Here is a 23,837-nt window from a genome sequence, read left to right as displayed (position 1 = left end):
CGGGGTTAGAGAAGAAAAAGGATAAATGTTTTACAAAGTTGGGCTCAATGTATTTACGTAAATGGCCCACATGAAACAGAAAGTTAAGAGATTCGACCCATAAAAAGCACGTGTGGTTTATAAATGGAAAATTTCATCTTCAGGGAGACGAAGACATAATTTCAATTCTTTTCTCATCAAAGTTTCTAAAACAAAAATCTTGGCCTAAAGAGGTGACGTCATCTCCACCCTCTCGTAATTTTTCCAATTTTGCCCTTGGAAGCTGCTTCGCCTTTTTTTTCAATTTCATCAAGGGTTCTGAGATTTTTTTCTCTCAGCTTCTTCGTAGGTTTTTGATCCGAGGTAGGTAGGCTTTGGGTTTACAAAAATTTCGCCTCGATTTTTTGTTCTCACGCGTCGTTCTTGTTACAGGAAATCGATTTCATCTCTGATCATCTTTGTGACGAAGGAAATGGAGCTCGATTTTGACGCTAGTAACTTGGTTGAAGATGAAGCTGTTGAAGTTGAACATAATGTTAGTGTAAAATTGTACTTTCTGGGCTATTTTTCTTTTGGTTGAACTAATCATGGGTTTACCTTTTTCATTTCGAGCCTGGAGCTTTAAAACTTGTAATTTCCGGTGAAAATGGTTGTTTATGTAGCTTTATAGTTAGAATCATGAACATAAGTTGCTATGTCAACCATTTCATTTAGTTTGTGTCACGTTTCCTGGAACATATGTGGTTTTTAATCTCAAGGATGAGATTTTAATAAACTGTGTTTGTGCATTATTGCTTCTCAGTGTTGATTTTAATTTCTTTGAACAGGGTATGACTGAAATTGAAGGGGAAAGATGTGGAATTTGCATGGATATAATTATTGATAGAGGCGTTCTTGATTGCTGTCAGCACTGGTAAAAGCTTGTTTTCGCTTTTCATTGTCTTTAAATATTGCAAAGTTGCTATGGGTGTTTGTTAAGGAGCAGTCTGGTAATTTGTGTCTATGTCTGTTAAATTTCAGGTTCTGCTTTGAATGCATTGATAATTGGTCTACGATTATGAACCTCTGCCCTCTATGTCAGAGAGAGTTTCAGTTGATTACATGTGTCCCTGTAAGATGTCTCATATTTGTTTTTTGTTTTGTTTTATCTGAACATTTGTCATGATTTTTGTAAGTAGAACTTTTGAGTTTAGGAATAATGAGTTTTTGTTTTGATTATGAAGGTGTTTGATTCAGGTGAAAGCAGCAAGGTCGATGAGGATTTGGTATCAGGGTACTATTTTTTTCCTTGTGTTTGTTGTTGTGATAAAGTTTGCTTGCCTGAACTATCTGAGCGGTCTCTTTGTCCTCAATTATTTGTGGCCTATAATGATAAATTTATATTAAGTGGCATAGTATAATCAAGTGATTTAAAATGTGATAGATGTCATGTGTACCATATGTTTCTGTATTTGCTAAAAACTGTTGTGATCTGCTGACGTTAAACTAAGCAATACATGCAGAGATGAAGATTGCTGCATTGAGGAGGAGACTGATGTCGTCTCTTCTCCGTCACACTATATTGACGATACACACTATATTGATGAAAATGTAAGTATATCATATATGGGTTTTCCTAGTTACTACAAAGTACATTAAGCTTTCCTAATCATTTTGTAGGCAGTTGTCTGTTTAGATGGAGATCTTTGCAAGATTCGTAACACTTTCAGTTACATTGAAGGGGATTCAAACCTTGATACATCAATTGCTTGTGATTCGTGTGATATGTGGTAACTATTATTACCTGTTGACTTTATCTATGGTTTTTTTTTTTGTACATTGTCGTGATTGTTGTTTTTACCTCTTTTTTCTATCACTAATTCATTGCTGGTGAACTTCTGGAGCTTGCCTTGTTGTTACAGTGCCATAATGTTTGTGTCTACCATGCTTTTAGATGGATTTTGTGTCTAAAGCTTAGTTGTGCTACCGGTTTCTAAATGCTATCACTATCAGTCTATCACATGAAGGAATTTTGTAATATGAAATGTAAATGGCAAAGATACTAGCCTTTTCAATCTTTTATATGTACTTGCTTTTGTGTACTTCGTATTGTTTTAGATTGTTCATCATTACAGCATTCTTTCAAATTAGCTTCTGACTGTTGCTTTCAACTGTGCTAACAGGTATCATGCTATTTGTGTGGGTTTTGACGTGGAAAATGCATCTGAGGATACATGGGTATGTCCGAGGTAGGTTTCGTTGGCGTATTGACTACCTATGATTGCTTAATCCATGGTTTGATCAACTTCAGCACCGTTGTTTCATTATATTGTTTCTTTAATTATTAGCCTATTAGGCAAAAATATTTTTATATTAGAGTTTCCATAAAATTATTTTAATCTTTATCTAGTAAAGACACTTTGTACCAATTCTAAGTGAAACCTAATGCCTATACATATTATTCTTCCTTTCTCTATCTTATTTAGCCATCTTGTCATAGTTTCCCTCCTTGGTTTTGTGTCCACAGATGTCTCTCTAATGAAAAACCACATGAACCCGATACCTCGCCAATGGAGACACAACCTGATACCTCACTAATGGAGACAAGAAAGTCCCTGGATATTTCTGAGAAGACAAATAGCGGATGCTCAGTAGAGGCTGTTTACTCTGGAAACTTTTCAGTTACAGTTGCTGATGACGGCGAGACAGCTCTTGTTGTATCAATAGTCAAAGGAGACGAGTCTCATATGGGACCAAGTGATACCAACCCATTGCCAGTTCAAGCTAAAATGGATGGAGACCCAGATAGTTCGCATCTTAAAATTCTTTGTAGGGAGGAAAATACAGAGCAGGTCGCAGTCAAATCGGAACTCAACCAGTCCTTACCACATGATATATCATCAAGACTATCTTCTGATTCAGATCAACCATTTTTTGCTGCAGACATAGAGAATAGAGCAGGTATATTGATTGACTTAGAGTTAATTTGGTGGTAATTTCTTAACACGTAAAGATTCTCAATATGCCTTGTCCTTATTTCTGTTAAATGTAGACCCTGTTGTAGAGAAGGATTGTCTGTCGATAGATGATAAAAAAAGTAAGTAACATACTGCCCTTTGTTCGCCTGTTTATCTTCTGCTTCCTTCATTTCTTCCTCTTTATGGCTAAATGTAATTTGATCATTATCTGCAACTGTAATGCGTTTACCAGATCTTTCCACTGCAGCCATTTCCAATTCAGATGTTGCCAGTGTCATCAGCTTAAAGAGAAAGCATTCAGATTGCAGGTCAGTTTCAAAGATGAAATCTGTTCTTCGTGGTACCATCTTTCCCTCTATACTATGCTTTGTGTCGAATTTTTGAATGTGTTGTTGTTTCCTCGTGGCATTTCTTTACCAGTGGGGATGATGGCAACTCAGAAACTAAACCTGAGATTTACGAATCTCTCAATGAACTAAAACTGGAGGAAGAGGAAGAATTAACTACCGTTCACCACGAGAGCAGATCCCCTTCAAACAATACAACTGTTGATATATTCAGCATTGTCAAAGGAACTGGCCGTAGAAAAAATCTCATGCGTTCAAATCCTACTGATAAGTCTTCAGAAGCAGAGAATGCTGCTGGTTTGAGGGTAAAGAAGATCAAGAGGACACCGGAGGACGAGAAAGAGTCAATGGTTCTGGTTGAGAAACTAAGGAAAGAAATAAGAGAAGCCGTTCGTAACAAATCGATGGAGGACATCAGAGAAAACCAATTCGATCCAAAACTTTTGGCTGCCTTTAGAGCTGCTGTGGCAGGACCTAAAACTGGTGAAGCACCTAGAAGAAGTTCTGCTCTGGCTGTGAAGGCAAAGAAGTTGATGCTGCAGAAAGGAAAAGTCAGAGAGAATCTGACGAAGAAAATTTATGCAGATTTAAATGGGAAGCGAAAAAGTGCATGGCACCGGGACTGTGAAGTTGAGTTTTGGAAGCATCGGTGCATACAAGGTAGAAAGCCTGAAAAAATTGAAACTCTGAAGTCTGTGCTTAGCCTCTTGAAGAATAAACCAGCTGACACCAAAACAAACTTTTCATCTGAAACCCCACAGGCCTCAAATCCTATCCTCTCCAGATTGTATTTGGCAGATACCTCCGTGTTCCCAAGAAATGATAATCTCAAGCCTCTTTTGGCACCGAAAGAAATGGGAAACTCACAAAACAATGGAAAACCCACAGAAGCCAGCAAGACCTTACCAAAAATTAGTGCTGCCAAGGGGAGCAGTGTAAAAGCTGCTGGATCAAAACTGAACTCAGGAAACAAACAGTCGGATGGGCAACCCAATCTTACATCAAGTAACTCTAAGGAAATGGTTGAAAATCCTGACGATCTCAAGAAAGACAAAAGGAAATGGGCATTGCAGGTTCTTGCAAGAAAGAAAGCTTTAGCTGGCAACAACTCAACCCAAGACAAAGAAGGCTCTCCCGAGCTTAAAGGGAATTATCCATTGTTGGTGTGTAATTCTCATCACTTACTTTGTTTCTTTTAAAAATTCTGGTTTTTTGAGATGTCATTCGTTTGTTTCTACCATTTCTATCAGGCTCAACTTCCAGCTGATATGAGACCAAGCCTTGCAACTAGTCGCCATAATAAAGTTCCTGTGGCAGTTAGGCAGGTACGTGGATAGCTGATAATCAAGAGAAAGACTATTACGTAGAATTAACTCCTTTAGGTAGAAATCCCCAAGCCGTGCTTTTATTACATTTACATACGTTAAACTGATAATACAGAAAATTGAGGCTAATCTGTTATTGATTTTCCTGCAAAAACATTATTAACATCACAACTTGTGCAATAGCTTTACTTGTTTTTGTTCCTAAGCAAATTGCTGTTTCTGCAGACACAATTATATCGCCTGACAGAACATTTATTAAAGAAAGAAAACCTTCTGACTATTCGAAGAAGTGCAGCGACAGAACTAGCCGTTGCTGATGCTATAAATATCGAGAAGGCGATTGCTGACAAATCAAGTAGCAAAGTTGTGTATCTGAATCTATGCTCACAAGAAATACTGCATCATTCAGAGAGCAAAACGATGGATAATGCTGTAGAACCAAATTCGTCATCACCAATGGCTGATAGTGAGTCAGAACGTATAAGTAGTAAAGATTCAGATAATCCAGCCGTCCTTGAAGCGCTCAGAGCAGCAGGTCTTGCTGATTCACCACCAAACAGCCCGACCCGTTCAGTAGAAGTTCTTCCAGAGAAAGGAGACAGTTCCTTGGACAAGACCAGGGAGACAGGCCCATATAATGTATTTGACATGGATTCTGTTCCTGATACAGACATCTTTGGGGATTTTGAATATGAATTGGATGAAGAAGACTATTTCGGTGCTACAATGGCTAAAAAAGCTTCAGTAATGCAGCCGGATGAAAGCTTGACTAAGGTGAAGGTAGTTTTATCCACTGTTCAACCTGGAAAGTCTTTGAATCCATCCGAAGTCGTAGAGGATGAAGAGACAACAACTGAAAACCTGAACGAGACCACAAATGGAAAAGAAGATGGAAAGAGCTTTGTTCCTATGGAGCTTGTACCTGAGGCTGAGGGAGAAGGAGAAGGAGAAGGAGAAGGAGAAGGAGAAGGAGAAGGGGGAGGTGAGATCCTTTCTGTAGCTGAATGTGAAGAACTATACGGACCTGGTACAGAGAAACTAGTTGAAAGACCTCTCATCGAAGGATTTGCTGAGAATGGTGTTAAAGCTAAAGCCCCTGATTCAGAGTGCGAGAGCAACACACAGAGAGAGTTCATCGCTTCAAACTTTGAAATCACTTGCATTCAAGAGAAAAAACTTCCCAGAAGCATTCAAAAGTGCAAACCAAGCGAAAAGCCGTCTAAAGAGGAAAAAGGCAAAGCTGATGGCTTTGGTAACTCCATCACCAAGAAGGTACTAAAAACTGTAAAAGTCTCTGTCATGTCAAAATTCTCATTCCCTTTGTCTTCACTCTTCAATGGTTTTATTGTTTTCGTCAGGTGGAAGCATACATCAAAGAACATATTAGACCACTGTGCAAGAGCGGAGTGATAAACGTGGAACAATACAGATGGGCAGTGACTAAAACCACAGAAAAAGTGATGAAGTATCATAGCAAAGCCAAGAGTGCTAACTTCTTGATCAAAGAAGGAGACAAGATCAAGAAACTTGCCGAGCAATACGTCGAAACCGCTTCCTCTGGAGCTCACCACAAGGATAAGTGCAAGTGAGAAAATCAGATGGCGTAAATAAGAAGATGAAGTAACAAGTAGTTCAGTACAAAAACGTAAATAGATTTTAACTAGTATCTCTCTTTTGTCTTCTCCACGGGTTTTGGAAACTGAGTCTTCTTCTCTTAGGGCGAGAGAAGCAATTCTTGTTGTACCCCGAACCAGATAGACCTAAACTGTGTCTGAAACTGAGATTTACTTGGTCGCTGACAGGTTTTTGAAAAAATATTTAGAGATGAAAATGATATATTTATTATTAGTTACATACTTTTTCGTCACTGTGATTATTAAACTGAACTAGTAAACTTAAAAGCTAAATGTAAAAGAAGATGATGATAGTTTGTTTGGGTCAAAGGCTCAAAGCAATGAAATTCTTAAAATGCCTATTGGGCCTAACCTGACGCATTTCTTTATATTTTTGAAAATTGTTAAACGACGACGGATCTGTTTTCTATAGTGACTCTGACGCACTTGGATAAACATACATGTGCAATGACTATAATACCCTTGAAACTTGAGGCTATTTCCTACAGTGACACATTTTGATAAACATTTGCGATGGTCAGTTACGGAGTTGGAGACAAAAGAGCTTCTGAATCTCTCTCTCTTCTGCGTCTCGCCAAATTTATTTCCCGATTCAATTTGTAGGGTTTCTGCAGAAGAAGGAAACCACCATTAAACCCTAAGTACGTCACCTTTCAAGCTCCTTCTTCTGTAGGTTTTTTCTGTTCTTCTGATTCATGTTTACAAAGTTTTTTTTATGTCTCTTCTAACTTCTTCTCCTTCTCGCCGCGTAATCAGTCCTTATTGTTCTTCATAATCGCAGTACCAATCGCAATCGTTTTCTTCCTCTCTCGATCTGTTCCTCGGACGAGAAAACTGGACAACAAACCTATGCCGTCGACGCCGCTGGCTAACGGTGGTACGCCTCCTATGGGTGGCGGAGAGAGAACGACGGTTACAACTTCCACGGTGGCGGATGATAAGCCTGGAGTTTCGATGATGGAGCAGTTGGTTCCGGAAATTACGACACACGCGCTTAGTTACTTGGATTATCCCAGTCTCTGTCGCTTATCCATGACTAATTCCTTGATGAGGAAAGCTGCTAATGATGATAATGCTTGGAAAGCTCTTTATCACAAGGTAATTAGATTCACTAATCACTCATTTGTATTAGCTTTGTGTATTGGAAATTCAGAAATGATTCTAGGTTAAAAGATGTGTATTCTTAGCAGTTTCTGGATTAGTGTGTGTTTTCGTGAATGGTGCTATTTTGTTTAATGCTTCTCTTACTTTTTTCTCATGTGTTAGGATTTTACTCTGGAGCAAGATGGTATAACACCAGTCAATGGGTGGAAAGAGTACTATGCAACTACTAGAGCGATTATTAGTGTGAATACGGAATTCTTCACCATCATTAGAGACAGAGCGCTTCAAGCGATGGCTCGGTTGTGGTTGAACTCGGACTATGTCAAGTGTATCCATGCCTCTGGCGAACTCTTCTCCGGGTAACAACTCCACATTTCACCCCCTTTTGTCATTCTAATGTGTACCTAGCATGTTCTTTAACGGTTTTGGGTATGTTTCTATGGTCTTAGCTATGAGATGGTATCTGAGTTTGAGTATACTAGCGGAACAATGCTCTTGTGCAGTTCCTCGTGATACAAGATGTTAAGAGTATTGTATGATTTAGTAAAAACGTTTAAGCAAAAAAGTTATAGCAATAAGATAACAGAGTTAACAGTAGTATATCCACAGCAGCTCTGATAGAATTTGGATTCTTTCAGCACCTTCCATTGTTTGAGTCTACTCCACACAGTTTTATTCTTATGCATCTTTGTTCTAGATTTGGCCATCTTCAAATAGGCTAAATACATCTTTGTGGATTTCATTAAAAGAAATCGGTATGAATCATCTATGTTTTCCCTTCTTGAATTGCAGGTACAATGAAGTGATACAAAGCTGGCAACTTTGTTTCAATTGGGAACAAGGGTTTGACTTTCAGGTCCACACGGTTCGCACTCGGATACTAACAGACATGGCTTGGGTCACCATGAAGGCATACCTGAACGTGGATGGTGGTCCATTCCTAATAACCAATGTGTTCGAGTTCCACAATGGAAGGTGGCACATGGTTCATCATCACAGCTCAGTGATGCTCATCGATGATCAACAAGTTGTTGTTCATTGATGAATGATGATAATATCTTTTAGTTTTGGTTTCCTTCTCTTCTTTTATTTTCATGGGGACAACAAATAAAGAAGAAGAAAGAAACTGCATATTGGAGAAATTGGCTTATTAGATTTTTAGTGGTTATTATTTAGTTTTAACTACATGTACTGAATGTTCTATTTTTTTTTTTTTCTCAGTTGCTGTTGAATGGTTGGTCTAATTATTACTTTTTCCTAATTTCTATTTGGTTTTTGGAATTGAATCAATGGTTTTAATCTAGTAAGTAGAAAGGAAACGCTGGCGTCAATGTCATAGATGCACACAATCCTCTGATGAGAGCTCTTAATGTGGCATAGAGGATCTTATTGAATGACGACCCAAATTGCAACTTAATTAAGAGTTTTCACTTTCCATGACTGGGACATTGTAAGATAAAGGAGTCGTAGGTTGCATCTCTATCCGATGAGCCTCGCTCACTATATAGTGAGTGGTAATGTGCTGTAACTGCAAAGCACTTGGACTAATACTGAGTATGAACAAAGATCAAACAAAAACTTTAATTAAACCTTTGAAGGTCTTTTAGTGAGACTTAAAGAGCTTCAGATTATTATTACCCCATGACGAGTCTTGAGATAAGGAAGCTAGTTTCTCCATGATACATGAATGTATTCCGTATGTGAACTGATGATACGATGGATAAATCGTTAATAAGAATGCGGTTGTTCCGCAATTGTGGAAGAAAAAAAGAAAGTGAATCTGAGGGTTGAAAGAGAAGTACCAAAATCCAGAAGAAGAAAGCAATATGAATTCAGAAAGAGAATGAAATGGATGATTTGGTTGTAGAAATAAGGTTTTGGTCGTATGTATTTTTAAAAAAGAATTATTATTAGTAAATTGTATTTATGTTATATTATATTATTCACAAATATCAATTTAATATATATTTTAAAAATAATGTACTTATAGAAAAACTTGTACTTATAGCCAAAATAGTTAAAAATTATATTTTTTAGGCTGTGAGAAAAAATAAGAAAAGTACAACATGATTGTAGTTTTTTAGTGTCTTTATAAATTTCCTACACCCCAACCAATCAATCATACTCGGTGTCTTGAAGAAAACATAAAAAATATTTATAGGAAGACATGTAACTGAAGATGCGTGTTTTAAGTCATAATTTTTTTTTTTTTTGAAAGACACCCAACAATTCACTAATGGAGGTTGTCTAAAAAGAATAACCAAGAAAATGGTCTCTGAACCCATCTCTAAAACTATTTTATAATGTGTATATGTAACAGTAAGAAGTGAAAAAAAAAATCCATATATCAATTAAGGTGTTAAAAAAAAAAGTCCATATATCAATCACTTTTCTAACATCGTCGATCATTGTGACGAAAATCGCTTACGTCTGTACCGTATTAACGTAATGCCATCAAACGAAAAAGTTTGCTCACTCACTCCGGTTTAGATCTTTGTTAACATAAGCAAACTTTTCAGAGAGTGAACTAATAGATTCACGAAACGACACCGTAATTAGTATCGAAAACTTGACTGACATCAGCCTAAGAAAAATATCGCAAATTGTTATAAAATATTAAACTTAAGAAGAAAAATGAAAATATAATAGAGTTTACTTAAAAAAAAATAATGGGTTAGCTGATTTTATACCCATAAACTAATTGCATTCTCAGCTTTTTCCCCCACACTTTTTGGCTCTTAAATTTCTACCATAAACTTTGATAATTCTTTAAATTACAACATGTACTTTCGGATTCATCCTTAAACATACATTTCCAATTGAACCGGTCATTAAACCAGGATTAACCACAAATCCGCGTTTACTGTACCACGATGCGATTTACCCGATTAATCACCTCTATCCGTTAAGAAAAGGGTTGGCTGATTTTATAGCCATAAACTAATTGCATTCTCTGCTTTCCCCCTCACACTTTTTGCTCCTGAAATTTCCACCATAAACTTCGATAATTCTTAAAATTGCAACATATACTTTCAGATTCATCCTTAAAAATATGTTTCCAATTGATTTAGATTGTCATTGGAACAATCTTCAACCTCTTTTGTCTATTTTGGATGATGTATTTTCGGAAGTTGATTCTCTTTAAGATGATATTATTTAGGTTGACTAATTGATTTGGAGTCTTATCTATCCTTATGATTAGGAGTTTTATCTAGTTCGATTTGTCATTTTCCTTACCAATTAACACAACACATAACATATATAGATAGATTCACATTATAAAACAAAGAGAAAACGATGTCGTTTTCTTAACGGGTGTGGGATTAGTCGGGTAAATCACAATAGCGGTACACTAAACGCGGATTTATGGTTAATCTCGGTTTAACAATCTAAATCAATTGGAAACATATTTTTAAGGATGAATCTGAAAGTACATGTTGCAATTTTAAGAATTATCGAAGTTTATGGTGGAAATTTCAGGAGCAAAAAGTATGGGTGAAAAGCAGAGAATGCAATTAGTTTATGGCTATAAAATCAGCCAACCTTTTTCTTAACGGATATGGTGATTAATCGGGTAAATCGCAATCGTGGTACAGTAAACGCGGATTTGTGGTTAATTCCGGTTTAAAGACCGGTTCAATTGGAAATGTATGTTTAAGGATGAATCCGAAAGTACATGTTGTAATTTAAAGAATTATCAAAGTTTATGGTGAAAAATTAAGAGCCAAAAAGTGTGGGGAAAAAGCTGAGAATGCAATTAGTTTATGGGTATAAAATCAGCCAACCCAAAAATAATAGAATTAACAAGAAAGTAAGAGACTTAAGGAAAGAGTAATAGATAAAAATAAGCATTATCCATATTTTATAGATAGAAATGAGCGATGGATTACCACCACGCTTATACGATTGCGATAATTACATCTATACTTATCCAGTTTTACAGAAAAAATAATAGATAAAAATAAGCATTATCCATATTTTATAGATAGAAATGAGCGATGGATTACCAGCACGCGTATACGATTGCGATAATCACATCCATACTTATCGAGTTTTAAGGAAAAAGTAATAGATAAAAATAAGCATTATCCATATTTTATAGATAGAAATGAGCGATGGATTACCACCACGCTTATACGATTGCGATAATCACATCCATACTTATCTAGTTTTAAGGAAAAAATAATAGATAAAGATAAGCATTATCCATATTTAATAGATAGAAATGAGCGATGGATTACCACCACGCTTATACGATTGCGATAATCACATCCATACTTATCTAGTTATAAGGAAAAAATAATAGATAAAGATAAGCATTATCCATATTCAATAGATAGAAATGAGCGATGAATTACCACCACGTTTATACGATTGCGATAATCACATCCATATTTATCTAGTTTTAAGGAAAAAATAATAGATAAAGATAAACATTATCCATATTTTATAGATAGAAATGAGCGATGGATTACCACCACGCTTATACGATTGCGATAATTACATCTATACTTATCCAGTTTTACAGAAAATATAATAGATAAAAATAAGCATTATCCATATTTTATAGATAGAAATGAGCGATGAATTACCACCACGTTTATACGATTGCGATAATCACATCCATACTTATCGAATTTTAAGGAGAAAATAATAGATAAAAATAAACATTATCCATATTTTATAGATAAAAATGAGCGATGGATTACCACCACGCTTATACGATTGCGATAATTACATCCATATTTATTCAATTTTAAAGAAAATATAATAGATAAACATAAGCATTATCCATTTTTATAAATAGAAATGAGCGATGGATTACCACCACGCTTATACGATTGCGATAATTTCATCTATACTTATCGGGTTTATAACACCGATAATCCGATTTGGTCAAAATCCGGCGGAGAAAAACCCTAAAAATGGAGAAAGAGACGAAGGAGAAGATCGAGAAAACTGTGATAGAGATACTCAGTGAATCGGATATGAAAGAGATAACAGAGTTCAAGGTTCGTAAACTCGCTTCGGAGAAACTCGCAATCGATCTCTCGGAGAAATCTCACAAAGCATTTGTACGAAGCGTCGTGGAGAAATTCCTCGACGAAGAGAGAGCGAGAGAATATGAAAACTCACAAGTGAATAAGGAAGAAGAAGATGGAGATAAGGATTGTGGTAAAGGAAACAAAGAGTTTGATGATGACGGCGATCTTATCATTTGCAGGGTTTGATTTCATTGCTTTTTCTCGAATTCGATTACTGATTTTGCTTGAAATAGGATTGATTTTGATTTGTATGTGGTCTCGTAGAGAAGCTAATAGTGTTATCTCTGAAGCAGAGATTGTGAATTAGTGAATGTTGTGTGTTCTGAATTTGGAATGTTGTTGTTGTTGTTGTTGTTAGTTATCGGATAAGAGAAGAGTGACGATTCAGGAATTTAAAGGGAAGAGTTTGGTTTCTATCAGAGAGTATTACAAGAAAGATGGCAAAGAACTTCCTACTTCTAAAGGTACTTTAAAGCTCTCTTTGTTCTATCACAATTTTTCAGAAATTGTAGAGCCAAATTCTGTGTTTATGTGCAAATGTTTCTTTCAAGTTCCACTTTAGAGTTGCATCAAAGTGATTTTCGTTCACAATTCGAAATTTGGAGTCAATGATGATTCAGAGTTGTTATTGTTTTGGGTGTGTTAAGTTTCAGTTTTGTATATTAAGTAAAAAGCTTTGGTGATTACAAACCATTTTGGCCGAAAAGTTGTTGACTTGAATGATTCTTTCAGTTTATGGTAGTTTAGTTTAACCTAGCACTTAAGCTTGTTCTGTATTACATCTTTGAATTTGTGCAAGTCCTGATATTTTGTGTAAAAGTCATTAAATAGTTTCTGTTTTATCTACTTTGAGAATAGTTATTTGGGTTTGAATATAGTTCATCTTTTCTTCTCTATAGATAAAAAAAAAAGGGACAACCATTTTACTCAAAATGGACCATATTGAGAATATTTTTGATTCATGTCTGGTCTCTGATATGTTATAATGTTATCTCCAGGAATAAGCTTAACAGATGAACAATGGTCAACCTTCAAGAAAAACATGCCAGCCATCGAAAATGCTGTCAAGAAAATGGAATCGCGTGTCTGAATGAAGAACATGTGATACTTTATCTCTAAACATGTGTAAGTGTCTTCTTAAGTAGTTAGTTGTTCGAATGTTCAGGTCTCTCATGTAACTGTCTTTTTTATTTTCTTCTCTCGAATTGGTCGTTATGTGTCTCGTACTGAGTTGTATCCATTTCGCTTTAACCGATTCCAAAAACTCTGGACCAAAGTACAAAACCATCTGATCCGGTTTCAAATTTCAATCTTTTGCATTTGAACAAACCGTAACCGAAACTAAACAAACCCCAAAAAAGTAATCCTGCTAAAACCTAATATTTTTTAAATATTTTCTCAAAAACCAGATCAGACTGAAACACAGACTGTGTCAAACAGAACCAAATGTATTAATTTTTTCCTCAGTTGGTTTCTATATTTCACAAAACATAAACTTCGAAAACCGAGTTAGATACACTCTTTATATAACAAGATATTTTTTTCATTTATCAAATGTTTGTGCTATATACACTTTTTGCTAGGATTACAAATAAGCCACATAAAAAAAACGCAATCATCGAACCTAACAGAAGTAGTTCTCATTGTCTTTTTCGGGACTTGGACAATAAACTTTTAACTCTGACCATCTCAGAGGCGGAGGTTGAAGAAACTAAAGCTTCTGCTGCAGCAAACCGGAGCTGATCAATCAAAGCGTGTGTATTGCCTTCAACTGCCAAAATCTCTTCAAGCTGCTTACTTCCGATCACCACTTTCGCTTTCCAAACTCCATTTCTTCTTTGCGGCGACACTTGTATCCTTGGCCCAAGTACTCCTCTAGGGCTTGTTGTACCTTGTCTAACAAGATACCCTAGTGTTTTCTCCCTTGTTATTGGCAACGAGCTACATCTCCGGCTTCTGTAATACTCTTCCAGGATGTTTCTTGAATTTGTCGCAATTACGGTAACCGAACCACCACCATCAGATACTGCTCTTTGCGAACAATTCCCCATCTTCACAGCAACTAAAAATGAAGAAAAAATAAGAAAGAAACAGAGAGTTTAAAACTAAATTTTGAGTTTGATTTGATTGTTTTTGGTTCAAGATAGGTTTATAAATACTAAAGAGAGAGTAACTCTCAGACAAGGATTGATCAAACAGTCTCTTTGTTGTCTCTTAATCTCACTACTTGCATGTGATACTCCGCGCTGTGCATAATACTATTACCTTATCCTCATCCTTTATAACTCATTTTTTTTCTAATTTTTTTCTTTTTTTGTTCTCTTGCGTTCTAGATAAAATTCTTATAAAAAATGCCAGCAATATAGCAAATATTTCAACTGAATATCTTCGGGGATAGACTATAAGTGATTTTTTATATTGTACTTATAGAAACACACATATATACAAACTATAATATGTACAAAAACATATCATATATACAAACTATAATATGTACAAAAACATATCATAAAACAAGAAATATGTATGTATGTATGTATGAATACATAATGACATATAGATAATATGACCCGTGGCCCGTGGGGATGAACCAATAATTTGGTTGATTTTCATTTATTAGTTTTGGAATCGCACTATGCAATAACTAAGCTATTACATTAGGAACATCATTATTATTTTATTTTTTTCAACTTATGGATAATTTTATTGTAGGACTATTTGGGTTAGTAGGGAAGGAAGGAATATCAAATCCCGTGACCATATTAATTTTTATAGGCATATCATTAACCAATTATCATTTTCATATTAAATCATTCACGGGTTAATATGCATATCATTAACCAACTATTTGGAGTTCGTAACATATTTTAGAAAACGAAAAAAAGAAAAGAAGAGCCCAACCAGGTTCACACCGGTGACCTCTAAATTTGCAGTCAAATAGTCTACCACTGAGCTATGAGCTCTTTCAAATTTTATTATTTAATTAATTTGAAATCAAAGTATAATTTTTAATGGACTTTATATCTTTGGGTTTGTTATTTTACCTCTCTGTTAATTTTTGAATCATAGAAATTTTTGAATTACAGATGTTTGAAATCTCCAATATAATTTACAAATGTTTTAAGTACTATAACATAGTTATAAGAAGTATGCGGCGATTTGGGGGTGAATTTTTTTTGTTGGGTTTTCTGGAGATAAATAATAGGTTTTGGAAAGTAATTAGCTTATTAGCCCGGTCACACTATTAATTAGAGGATTAGATGTGAGAATGTGTGTAAGAGAAAAAAATGTGTGAGACTGTGAGTGGGTGTAAAAAGTGGGCATGTGAAATGATGATTGAAACAAATGTAAAAATAGAAGGGACATGTCAAGATTTTATTGATAGTCCGAATAATTCATAATAACTATAATTCTAAATCTACTGTAAACATTTAGTTTATTTTTTTTTAAAATTAAAACTTACTAACTATCCAAAAAACCTTTTCACTAAACAATATTTTTGTTGTCTACTATTTTATTCAAAAGATAAGTTTTTATTGCCTTTGCATTATTGAAACAATGATAGTGATGAACGTATTAAGGCATAATTTTATGTATAACATTATGATATATTACGATCATAAGTTATAACTTCAGTTACATTTCTATAATTTAATTTGATATTTTTGTCTTTTGAACATGTGATAATTACTTAAACCATATGAAATGTGCTTAATAATGGTGAGTGTTAGACTCAATGTTGTGCCAAATGAGATGGTTTTTAACTTGGTTCATCATTTTTTGTTTAATTCGATTATTTTCTTTCAATTTAATATTCAAGGATAATGCATTTTTCTAGAGTGGATAGCAAATTGTCTTTCTGAATATCTCTATATTTCAATTCATGAATAAAGTTGACTATGTGAACAAATAATTCAAAAAAAATATACTGATTTGTACATTAGATATGCTGGTTTCATAACAAAGAAAATATAAAAAAACAAAAATAATTGACAAATAAAGGATTACAACATAAATTAAAAAAATAATCTAAATGTGTTAATGAAATTTAATTTTGCAAGTAAATTTATGCAAGATTTGTTTGTTTGTTTCCATTAGTTTACATATTTTAAAGAAAAATATATAAAAAAAATAAATGATAGGATATAACTAACCATATAAGAGAGAACAAAAGTAATGAAATTAAATACATCAACAAATGTGACATATTATATTATATATATATGTGTGGAATTCATGTTAAAGACAAATACATGTTGAAAGAAAAAAAACAATGATAGAAAAATTTATAATATATTTTGCCTTGTTCGCCTTTTTAATCCAAAGAACAGACTCTATTCTTACATTTAGACGTTTTAACATTGAAATTTCAAATCAACTTGGGGGTAACAATAAACTTATGGTCCAGTGTAGATCTGGTCAGGAATCGACCCGAGTTGTTTTTCTTGCATTCAGTGATGTGTTCAAAGCTCCTTTAAGAATTGGGTTTAAGACATTGATATGGTGCACCTTATGGAAGGTAATTTAAAAAAAATAAAAGAGAAATCTTTCACGTTCTTAAATCTGAATGTATATATTTACAGTAAATTTGTTATCTTGTCCATACATTGGTGAATAAATTGTTTTACTTTTATGGACGGGAAAAAATTTTGTTGGTCAAAAATCTTCTACTCTACAAATGGATTGGTTTGGAGCATCTACAATAACTATTGAAACCTCTAATGTTTATATGATCTTTAATCGTTCTATAATTATGTTTTTATTTGGAAAAAAGTTGTGATCATCTTTGTTAATATATCTTTCAGGGACCTGATTTTAAGCATCATGTAAGTTTTGACGCATTTGTTGGGAAAGAGAGTTTTATACATGATGTATGTGGGAGTATGAAGCCTAACATATGTTTCTGGCAAGTGCAAGATGATGGAGTATGGGCACGTAATAATCCAACCGGAGCTCTCAAGTTAATGTATAAATGGAATAAATAAACGAACCAAATATTAGCTCTTTCGTTTATCTTTGTTAAAAATATTGTTACTGCTTTTACCGAGATCTCATAAAACAGATCACTTTTTACAAATTTCTCCTATTATGACTAACATCAAATTATATCTTTTCGTATGAAAAGCCCGTCAAGATTTGTAACATCAAATAACTGAATTTGAAGGTTTTCTTCGAAGTCTAGAGTAAACTTAATTCACCTAAAGATTCAAATGTTTAAAATGTTTAGAGAATTCAACTATATATATCAACCACAAAGATAACAATCCCATGATTTGAAAGTAAACAAATTAAAGAGAGACGCTCAATTACGAGGACGAGTGTTCTCAGGAGTACCACCGACGCCTGACATAACTTTAGCGACATCACCTGCTGAAGCTTCAGGCTTCTTCTTGCTGTACAACACCACATAGCCAATTCCACCGATTATCACCGCTCCAACCGCTGCCGCTCTCAACGGACATATCCCTAACGACTTCCGCTGGCCTAGCACTTCACTTGACTGCTTTGCTGCTTGTGCCGGTCCTGCCATTTCCCTTCTTTGCCTATGTATATGTATGTATCTTTCTATTAAAGTAAACTTATCTATCTCTCTCAAAAGTTAACTTCTTCAACTGCTTTTGTGTTTGTTGAAAATTTGGAATATTTGTAGAAGAGATTTGTGGTTATTATGGTTAACCCGCACTCGTAGGACATGCTAAAGACTCGCTCCTTCGCTACATCTTATTTCTAGCTTTATCTATATTTAGCTTCATAATAAAAATGTAGATGTCTTAGAAATTTGTCATCGTTACATTAAGAGAATTTCGTGGAAACTTTCTCATTTTGAAGTTAACTTGCACGCAAATTGGAGCATAAACCATTCAATTTACTTACTAATTTCTGCTTATGCATAAAACTACATACTTTTTCCACGGTACATACTAGTTTTGATTTTAACACAGCTTAGAATGAGAAACTATATTTTCGAAAAAACTATAGTTCGTGAAGAACTTGAGGTAAAATGAAAAAACGAGTTACCTATTTTCTGTAATCTTGAGGGGGCTGTTTAAATTCCGAGGTCGAAACTCGGAGGATCACTCATTAAGCAACCTCTTGTGCTGGCCGATGAGGTTTCTTGCACCATTACTTGTTCCGTAGATGCTTCTGCAACTCAGATAAGCAAACAAAGAATTGTTTGTAGTGATGAGATTCTTATAGATTTCAACAATAAACCCAAAAAAAACTATAAGAACAGTTTTGTATTCTGAAAGGCTAACTATTTATACTTGGATTTAGTTAAGCTTTACAAGTCAAAAAGGTTGAAATTCCGGAGTTACCTTTCGTTGAAATAGACTCCATTTTGTGTCTTTTGCTGGTTTCAGATTCTGGAGGTACTTTTGTCAAAAGCACAGATGTTTGCATGTTATTATCAGAACATGTCTCTGTAGCATTCCGTTTCTGAAGAATGGAGAGTATCTGATTTACTGCAGTGAAAAGAAAAAGCTTGTTTATGTAATGTTCTCATGAAATGGTATTATGAAGAAACCGCATGGAGAAAAACACAAGCATTTAAATAAATATTTACCATCACGTAAAGGCTTGGGTGGAGGAACATCCTTGCTTAACTTACAATTCTCTAACCTTGAATCTACAACAGACCTTCCTGCACATTCACACAGTACCATTTTAAGGAGGACAGGATATGTCACATTAACCTATTGCTATACCAAACAGTAGAATGATTGGAATGTAGAGGAATGTGGCTTTACAAACATGAGTTCTACGATTCAAATCTAATCTAGTGATTAGTGGCATAGAATTAAAAAAATGTGGTATGTAGATTTCCTATATCTTACCAGTACATGGAGAGTTGATCAAAGGGTGGTTATTGCTTTCTTTATCAACTGAGCCAAGAGATACAGTACCTGCATACATGCTGTTAGTCATAGCATGCACAAAAATAGTAAGTATAGATGTACATTCTGCATTTCTATCTCGCATTCATACATTCTACATTCTGCATGATTAAACCAAATCCAAAACACATAAAAAGATTACTATATCCCTAACATGAAGTTTGTTCGTGCATGGGGAAAAAAAAAAATTCTCCATCCTAATGGAATTATTAATACAAGCTTCTACGAGTTCCAGAAGATCCTTAAAATTAAAGTGTCAATCTAACTGAACAAGCAGGTACATGCCGTACATGATGAAAACGATATCAATATACTGAATACAGAGCTGATATACATAGCATGGTTCATCCATCAGTGTGATATTAACGAACACCTAACAATCTGAAGCATCAATTTTGAATTAAGCAAAGTGCCAAAGGTCTATTTATGAAATGGTTTGACATTCTGCTTTCACTATCTCCAATAGCCAACTACATAAACATATCAAGCAAGCATCAAACCTTTTGTTGTTGAGTCTGGAGTCAGTGCCCCATACTTATGCAGTTCTCTCTTTTTGAATACTGAAAGTGTACACAGAAAACATTACTAGCCTGCAGTGCTCGATTTTCACTCTTCACAGGAATTAGATTAATAGACAGTAAAATTTCTTGCTAGGAGTAGATGACCGAGTTATAGTTCACCTCTAATCATATTGTGAGATGGGCTGAGACTTTTCGAAGAAAATTTATTCACAAGGTCAGGTTTTTTCTCATCTGCCAAAATAAAAAGGGAAATAAGTAGAACAGTCTTTTCAAGAGGAAATACATTCCTGATAAAATTGTAAGAGTTGGATAACAGAACATGATACCACAACGAAGAGAACTTTTCTTGAAATTTGGCCTGAGAACTGTAAATGGTTTGCGTGCACATTTTTGATCACTTGGTTCAACCTTTGGCTCAGAAGAAGCTTTACTTCCGTCCTTAGGATCGCATATATCCACAAGATATGCTTGAAATGTGAGTGTTTCACCTGTGTTCACAACTTCACATGCCTTAAGCGTCCTGCTTTCAAGTAGATTATCGTCCTCATCATAAAGCATCACCTGGTTTTACACATTCACTAGTGTTAGCTCTGAGACCTACTAAACAAATGAGCATAACAGAAACAAATACTTTATTCCCCAAAAATCCAAATGTAACAAGCTTTAAAGAAGCTTATATTCGATAATCAATCAAATTTTCGAAACAAAATCAAATCATAACTTCAGTTGAATCTGGAGCTGTGTATCCACTAATCAACAATCAGAACTTAAAAGCCAATCCACATAACCTCAAAGCAATCTCGGAAACGAGAAAGATTAGGGACAATCACCAAAAATTATTCAGAATTACGAGAACTAGGTCAAAATTCAACCACGGTACTGGAAATAATCGATAGTTCATAAATTTCTCCACGAAATCAAACAAGAAAAATCTCGTTCCTCCAATTAAACTGAGCCAGATCTTCGGAGAACGAAGATTGAATTCCGAGTAAACTATGAAGAATAAGCCAACAAAATCAAGATAATCTAGTGGATTTTTATACGAAGAATTGGAAGCGAAGAGTGAAGAAAAACCTTTTTTCTGGCGATATGTAAATCAAGGAAGCCATCGTGATAGACCTTTCGCTTCTGCTTGAGGTGTTTCGTATACATCGCAATCCATCTCTGTTTCTCCGCCATTTCTTCTTCTTCCTCGGAGAAGAGAATCGCGTTTTCGCTGTTTGATTTTAAAATTCGAGTGTGTAGTGAGTGTCGTAGCTTTTGACTGTGCGGAGTGAATACTGACGATTGATTAATTTTAATTTGACCCCGCATAATCTTAAAAGATGTAACATCACACCCAATACTTTAAAGTAGTCTATTCTCTCCCAAATAACGGACCTCGTTAATACTTTTAACAAGATTTAGTCTGTAGGTTTCATCACCGCATGCTGTAGTGGTAGCAGCGGCTACAAACTCTACTGCAGATTTTTGTTTGTTTTGGTGTTGTTGTCGCAGCCGTTACCGTTGTCGCTGATGCATGATTTATGTTCGTTTTCGTGACGTTGATGGCGATGTTAACATTTTTGCAGGTGTCTGTGTTCGTTTCGTCGCCGCTGCATCAATTGTACCTTAATTCTTATTTTTTTATATAAATTTATTTTGAATAAAAAAAGTAATTTAAATATATTACATGCATAACATTTTTTGTTTAGCTAGTAATAATATTTTAAAACTTTTTTTGGTGAGTGCTTTTAACTAATTATGTAATTATAACAATAAAATTTTGTGATACATCATGAGCTTAATTAAAACAAAAATAGTAAACTAATAATTAAAAGTACTACACCAAGTCACTAAAAAAACTTATATAATAAACGACCTTTATTACATTCGTTTGTGTTGTTGTCATGCAAAGCTTCCATCGCTCTATCACCGGTCGGTTCATTCGTTCTTCTTTTTCTTCTTCTTATATTCTTTTGTGCATTGCCATTGTAAAAATCATGATCTTTCCAATGTGAATCCCTTATGAAGTAGTGTACTGCCATCGTCGTTGTTACAAGCTTAATTCACTTTGTCAAACATATTTTGGATGCTTACGATCCAAAATCCTCCATTTTGCTTTCCATACTCCAAATGTCCTATCAATCACAGATCGCAAATCTAAATGTTTTCGGTTGAACAACTCTTGTACAGTTACTGGTGGTCCTCCTCTACCAAATTGACCAAGATGATATAATATCCTACGATGTGGACCAAGATATCCAGTTGTCGTGGGATATACAGAGTTAACAAGATAGTACTTTCGATTAGATGGATGAGGGGAAAAAGATTCATTCCTCGCACAATACTTCAAAACCTTTGTATCATGTGCTCTACGAGATACACCAACATATGCATATATGAACTTTATATAGAAATTACATATAGCAAGAACATTCATTGTAGGTTCTAGCTTTCATCAAGTGCTCCAACACAATCTCTAAAAAAAGGCCAATATCGATCATCATTCTTCAAAACAGTATTTTACTCTTGTAAACTCACATTCTTGTGACTTTAATGTATCCGCTGCAAACTTTAAAAGAGCGCTCAAAACATCATCAATCTTTCTTTTCACCACATTCAATGACTGTTGATATCTTGCAACTATATCTCGAACAGTCCTATTCTTATCAACCTCCTCGAGAAACATGGCAACAGATTCCTCAAGATAGACATTTTCAAGCTCTTGTAATCCATATCGCCTAGTTAGCATCTTACATAAAGATTCAAATGTTCTTTGGCTCATTCAAAATGTCATAACATAATGTTATCTGATCCATGAATAAGTTATTAGACATGGTTACTAAAACAAGAGAAAGATTCAGATGTGTAAAATCTATAAAATTGATTTAGAACAAAAATTATTTTACGATTGTATAAGTGATACATTGTTAAGAAGGTTGATAAGAAAATATATATTTAGATATTAAAAGTTATCGCTGATTGAATGAGTGAATGATTAAAAAAAATAAAAATTATAATTATCAAAATATCACATTAGTTAATAAAAAAAAGACAAAACAAAAAATTGAGAAAGAGACGTCAAGTAGATTAAGATGCAAGTACATTAATATTATAACAAAATGATTATGCATACCACGATGTAATACAAAGAGCCAAATAAACTACATTTATAATATACTACACTTTATCGCTTTTCTCTGAAAACGAGCAAACTAACTTCATATGGAAAAATGATTAACACCCAAATATGATGGATATAGAAAATATTTTGTTTAAAGTACAATAACTTTTAAATTAAAATAAGATAATAAACCTAAACTGTGTCTTTTCCAGCACATCAATGTCTTGTTATTTTTTTTTGAATTTCAATTTTCTACCTAAATAATGATACTTTTCTCTTCGTTTATTCTGTGATATATTATCCCCTTCAAAAATTATAAGATCCATTTTAAGCTAAAAGCTTTTAAATTTTAATTGTCACATCATTTAAATCATTTGCGGCAAAAGCACACAACTTAAAATCATTTTATCCCCAACTTAACATGACGAGCAACAATATTTAAAAATAATGGAATGGAAAACAAATATTAAGAAAAAGGTAAAACAAATGAGGAAGCACACAATGTTGTAAAAATTAAAATATGGTTATTGGAATACACAAATCTTTCAGTCTAGCAAATTCTCCATCTTTCTTTATATGGAACCTTATATTTATTAATAAAAATAAAGATGATTGTACGAGTAATTAAGAACATTGTAAAAGAACCAAAATGAACAGTAGTCATCGAGTTCTTCATGCTAGAAACCATCTTCGGAGAAAGTTTCTTAACTTGGAGAAATCTTGATACCGAGGAAAATCTATTTGTTGTCGAATTGATTTCTCGATTAACCGGGTCAAGTAATTAGTCGTACGTAGATTAGACTCATGTTTATGTTTGTTTTTCTCCCGCTACAAATAAATTGTTGTTTGAAACGCTAAACGAAGTAAAATTTGATCATATGTATATGATTGAGTATAAGAACTATTTTATTTTATTTTGAATA

General features: G+C 34.4%; 6 protein-coding genes across 14 annotated transcripts; 4 read left to right on the top strand and 2 right to left on the bottom strand.

Moving 5' to 3' along the window:
- The first annotated feature begins 126 nt into the window (after window positions 1-126).
- AT4G10930 (RING/U-box protein) lies at window positions 127-6,464 on the top strand. 2 transcript variants are annotated; one of them, NM_001340694.1, is made up of 15 exons: window positions 127-342; window positions 412-514; window positions 807-892; window positions 1,000-1,090; window positions 1,203-1,252; window positions 1,482-1,569; window positions 1,639-1,748; window positions 2,142-2,207; window positions 2,486-2,919; window positions 3,011-3,055; window positions 3,169-3,244; window positions 3,357-4,446; window positions 4,534-4,608; window positions 4,834-5,880; window positions 5,967-6,464. In NM_001340694.1, exons 2-15 carry the CDS (start codon window positions 452-454, stop codon window positions 6,195-6,197), a joined length of 3,552 nt encoding a protein of 1,183 aa, NP_001319898.1. In that variant the 5' UTR covers window positions 127-342; window positions 412-451; the 3' UTR covers window positions 6,198-6,464. The 2 variants fall into 2 exon arrangements, with proteins under 2 accessions (NP_001319898.1, NP_001329515.1); NM_001340695.1 differs by having other exon boundaries at window positions 217-342; window positions 3,184-3,244; window positions 5,967-6,423.
- A 259-nt stretch (window positions 6,465-6,723) lies between these two features.
- Window positions 6,724-8,662, top strand: AT4G10925 (Nuclear transport factor 2 (NTF2) family protein). Of its 5 annotated transcripts, none has more exons than NM_001340693.1 (4): window positions 6,724-6,911; window positions 6,999-7,340; window positions 7,509-7,705; window positions 8,139-8,632. In NM_001340693.1, the coding sequence occupies exons 2-4, from the start codon at window positions 7,092-7,094 to the stop codon at window positions 8,386-8,388; spliced, it is 696 nt and encodes a 231-aa protein (NP_001328453.1). In that variant the 5' UTR covers window positions 6,724-6,911; window positions 6,999-7,091; the 3' UTR covers window positions 8,389-8,632. The 5 variants fall into 5 exon arrangements, with proteins under 5 accessions (NP_001328453.1, NP_001190698.1, NP_849357.1 ...); NM_001203769.2 differs by having other exon boundaries at window positions 6,730-6,883; window positions 7,024-7,340; window positions 8,139-8,662; NM_179026.3 differs by having other exon boundaries at window positions 6,737-6,883; window positions 8,139-8,662.
- Window positions 8,663-12,108: 3,446 nt separating this feature from the next.
- Window positions 12,109-14,663, top strand: KELP (transcriptional coactivator p15 (PC4) family protein (KELP)). 2 transcript variants are annotated; one of them, NM_001084903.1, is made up of 4 exons: window positions 12,176-12,571; window positions 12,750-12,855; window positions 13,390-13,516; window positions 14,085-14,663. In NM_001084903.1, the coding sequence occupies exons 1-3, from the start codon at window positions 12,272-12,274 to the stop codon at window positions 13,479-13,481; spliced, it is 498 nt and encodes a 165-aa protein (NP_001078372.1). In that variant the 5' UTR covers window positions 12,176-12,271; the 3' UTR covers window positions 13,482-13,516; window positions 14,085-14,663. The 2 variants fall into 2 exon arrangements, with proteins under 2 accessions (NP_192830.1, NP_001078372.1); NM_117160.4 differs by lacking the exon at window positions 14,085-14,663 and having other exon boundaries at window positions 12,109-12,571; window positions 13,390-13,701.
- Window positions 13,920-14,663, bottom strand: AT4G10910 (uncharacterized protein). Its single transcript, NM_117159.2, has one exon. It carries the CDS (start codon window positions 14,440-14,442, stop codon window positions 14,032-14,034), a length of 411 nt encoding a protein of 136 aa, NP_567368.1. The 5' UTR covers window positions 14,443-14,663; the 3' UTR covers window positions 13,920-14,031.
- Window positions 14,664-16,656: 1,993 nt separating this feature from the next.
- On the top strand, window positions 16,657-18,011 carry AT4G10895 (Plant self-incompatibility protein S1 family). Its single transcript, NM_202802.3, has 2 exons — window positions 16,657-16,910; window positions 17,197-18,011. The coding sequence occupies exons 1-2, from the start codon at window positions 16,665-16,667 to the stop codon at window positions 17,374-17,376; spliced, it is 426 nt and encodes a 141-aa protein (NP_974531.1). The 5' UTR covers window positions 16,657-16,664; the 3' UTR covers window positions 17,377-18,011.
- Window positions 17,472-22,542, bottom strand: AT4G10890 (DDE family endonuclease; the record flags this gene model as incomplete). 3 transcript variants are annotated; one of them, NM_117158.4, is made up of 12 exons in its annotated part: window positions 17,472-17,934; window positions 18,410-18,535; window positions 18,709-18,855; window positions 18,957-19,034; window positions 19,228-19,296; window positions 19,788-19,847; window positions 19,968-20,039; window positions 20,135-20,369; window positions 20,883-21,072; window positions 21,233-21,383; window positions 21,888-22,160; window positions 22,332-22,542. In NM_117158.4, the coding sequence occupies 11 exons, from the start codon at window positions 22,540-22,542 to the stop codon at window positions 18,438-18,440; spliced, it is 1,584 nt and encodes a 527-aa protein (NP_567367.1). In that variant the 3' UTR covers window positions 17,472-17,934; window positions 18,410-18,437. The 3 variants fall into 3 exon arrangements, with proteins under 3 accessions (NP_567367.1, NP_001328077.1, NP_001319897.1); NM_001340690.1 differs by having other exon boundaries at window positions 17,614-18,138; NM_001340691.1 differs by having other exon boundaries at window positions 17,472-18,535.
- Window positions 22,543-23,837: the final 1,295 nt, after the last annotated feature.

The sequence above is a fragment of the Arabidopsis thaliana genome, chromosome 4 (genome assembly GCF_000001735.4).
Source record: "Arabidopsis thaliana chromosome 4, partial sequence".
Lineage (NCBI taxonomy): Eukaryota > Viridiplantae > Streptophyta > Magnoliopsida > Brassicales > Brassicaceae > Arabidopsis > Arabidopsis thaliana.
Note: the sequence above shows the minus strand (reverse complement) of the source record. Positions and strands in the feature narration are given on the sequence as shown.

Coding starts and splice junctions, on each gene's coding strand:
- AT4G10930 (NM_001340694.1), top strand. CDS start 452: ATGGAGCTCGATTTTGACGCTAGTAACTTGGTTGAAGATGAAGCTGTT. Junction 3,056..3,168: donor GTCGATAGATGATAAAAAAA/GTAAGTAACATA, acceptor TGCGTTTACCAG/ATCTTTCCACTGCAGCCATT. Junction 4,447..4,533: donor AAGGGAATTATCCATTGTTG/GTGTGTAATTCT, acceptor CATTTCTATCAG/GCTCAACTTCCAGCTGATAT.
- AT4G10925 (NM_001203769.2), top strand. CDS start 7,092: ATGCCGTCGACGCCGCTGGCTAACGGTGGTACGCCTCCTATGGGTGGC. Junction 7,341..7,508: donor GGAAAGCTCTTTATCACAAG/GTAATTAGATTC, acceptor CTCATGTGTTAG/GATTTTACTCTGGAGCAAGA. Junction 7,706..8,138: donor TCTGGCGAACTCTTCTCCGG/GTAACAACTCCA, acceptor CTTGAATTGCAG/GTACAATGAAGTGATACAAA.
- AT4G10910 (NM_117159.2), bottom strand. CDS start 14,442: ATGGGGAATTGTTCGCAAAGAGCAGTATCTGATGGTGGTGGTTCGGTT.
- AT4G10895 (NM_202802.3), top strand. CDS start 16,665: ATGATAGAAAAATTTATAATATATTTTGCCTTGTTCGCCTTTTTAATC. Junction 16,911..17,196: donor TATGGTGCACCTTATGGAAG/GTAATTTAAAAA, acceptor TATATCTTTCAG/GGACCTGATTTTAAGCATCA.
- KELP (NM_001084903.1), top strand. CDS start 12,272: ATGGAGAAAGAGACGAAGGAGAAGATCGAGAAAACTGTGATAGAGATA. Junction 12,572..12,749: donor GCGATCTTATCATTTGCAGG/GTTTGATTTCAT, acceptor TGTTGTTGTTAG/TTATCGGATAAGAGAAGAGT. Junction 12,856..13,389: donor AGAACTTCCTACTTCTAAAG/GTACTTTAAAGC, acceptor TGTTATCTCCAG/GAATAAGCTTAACAGATGAA.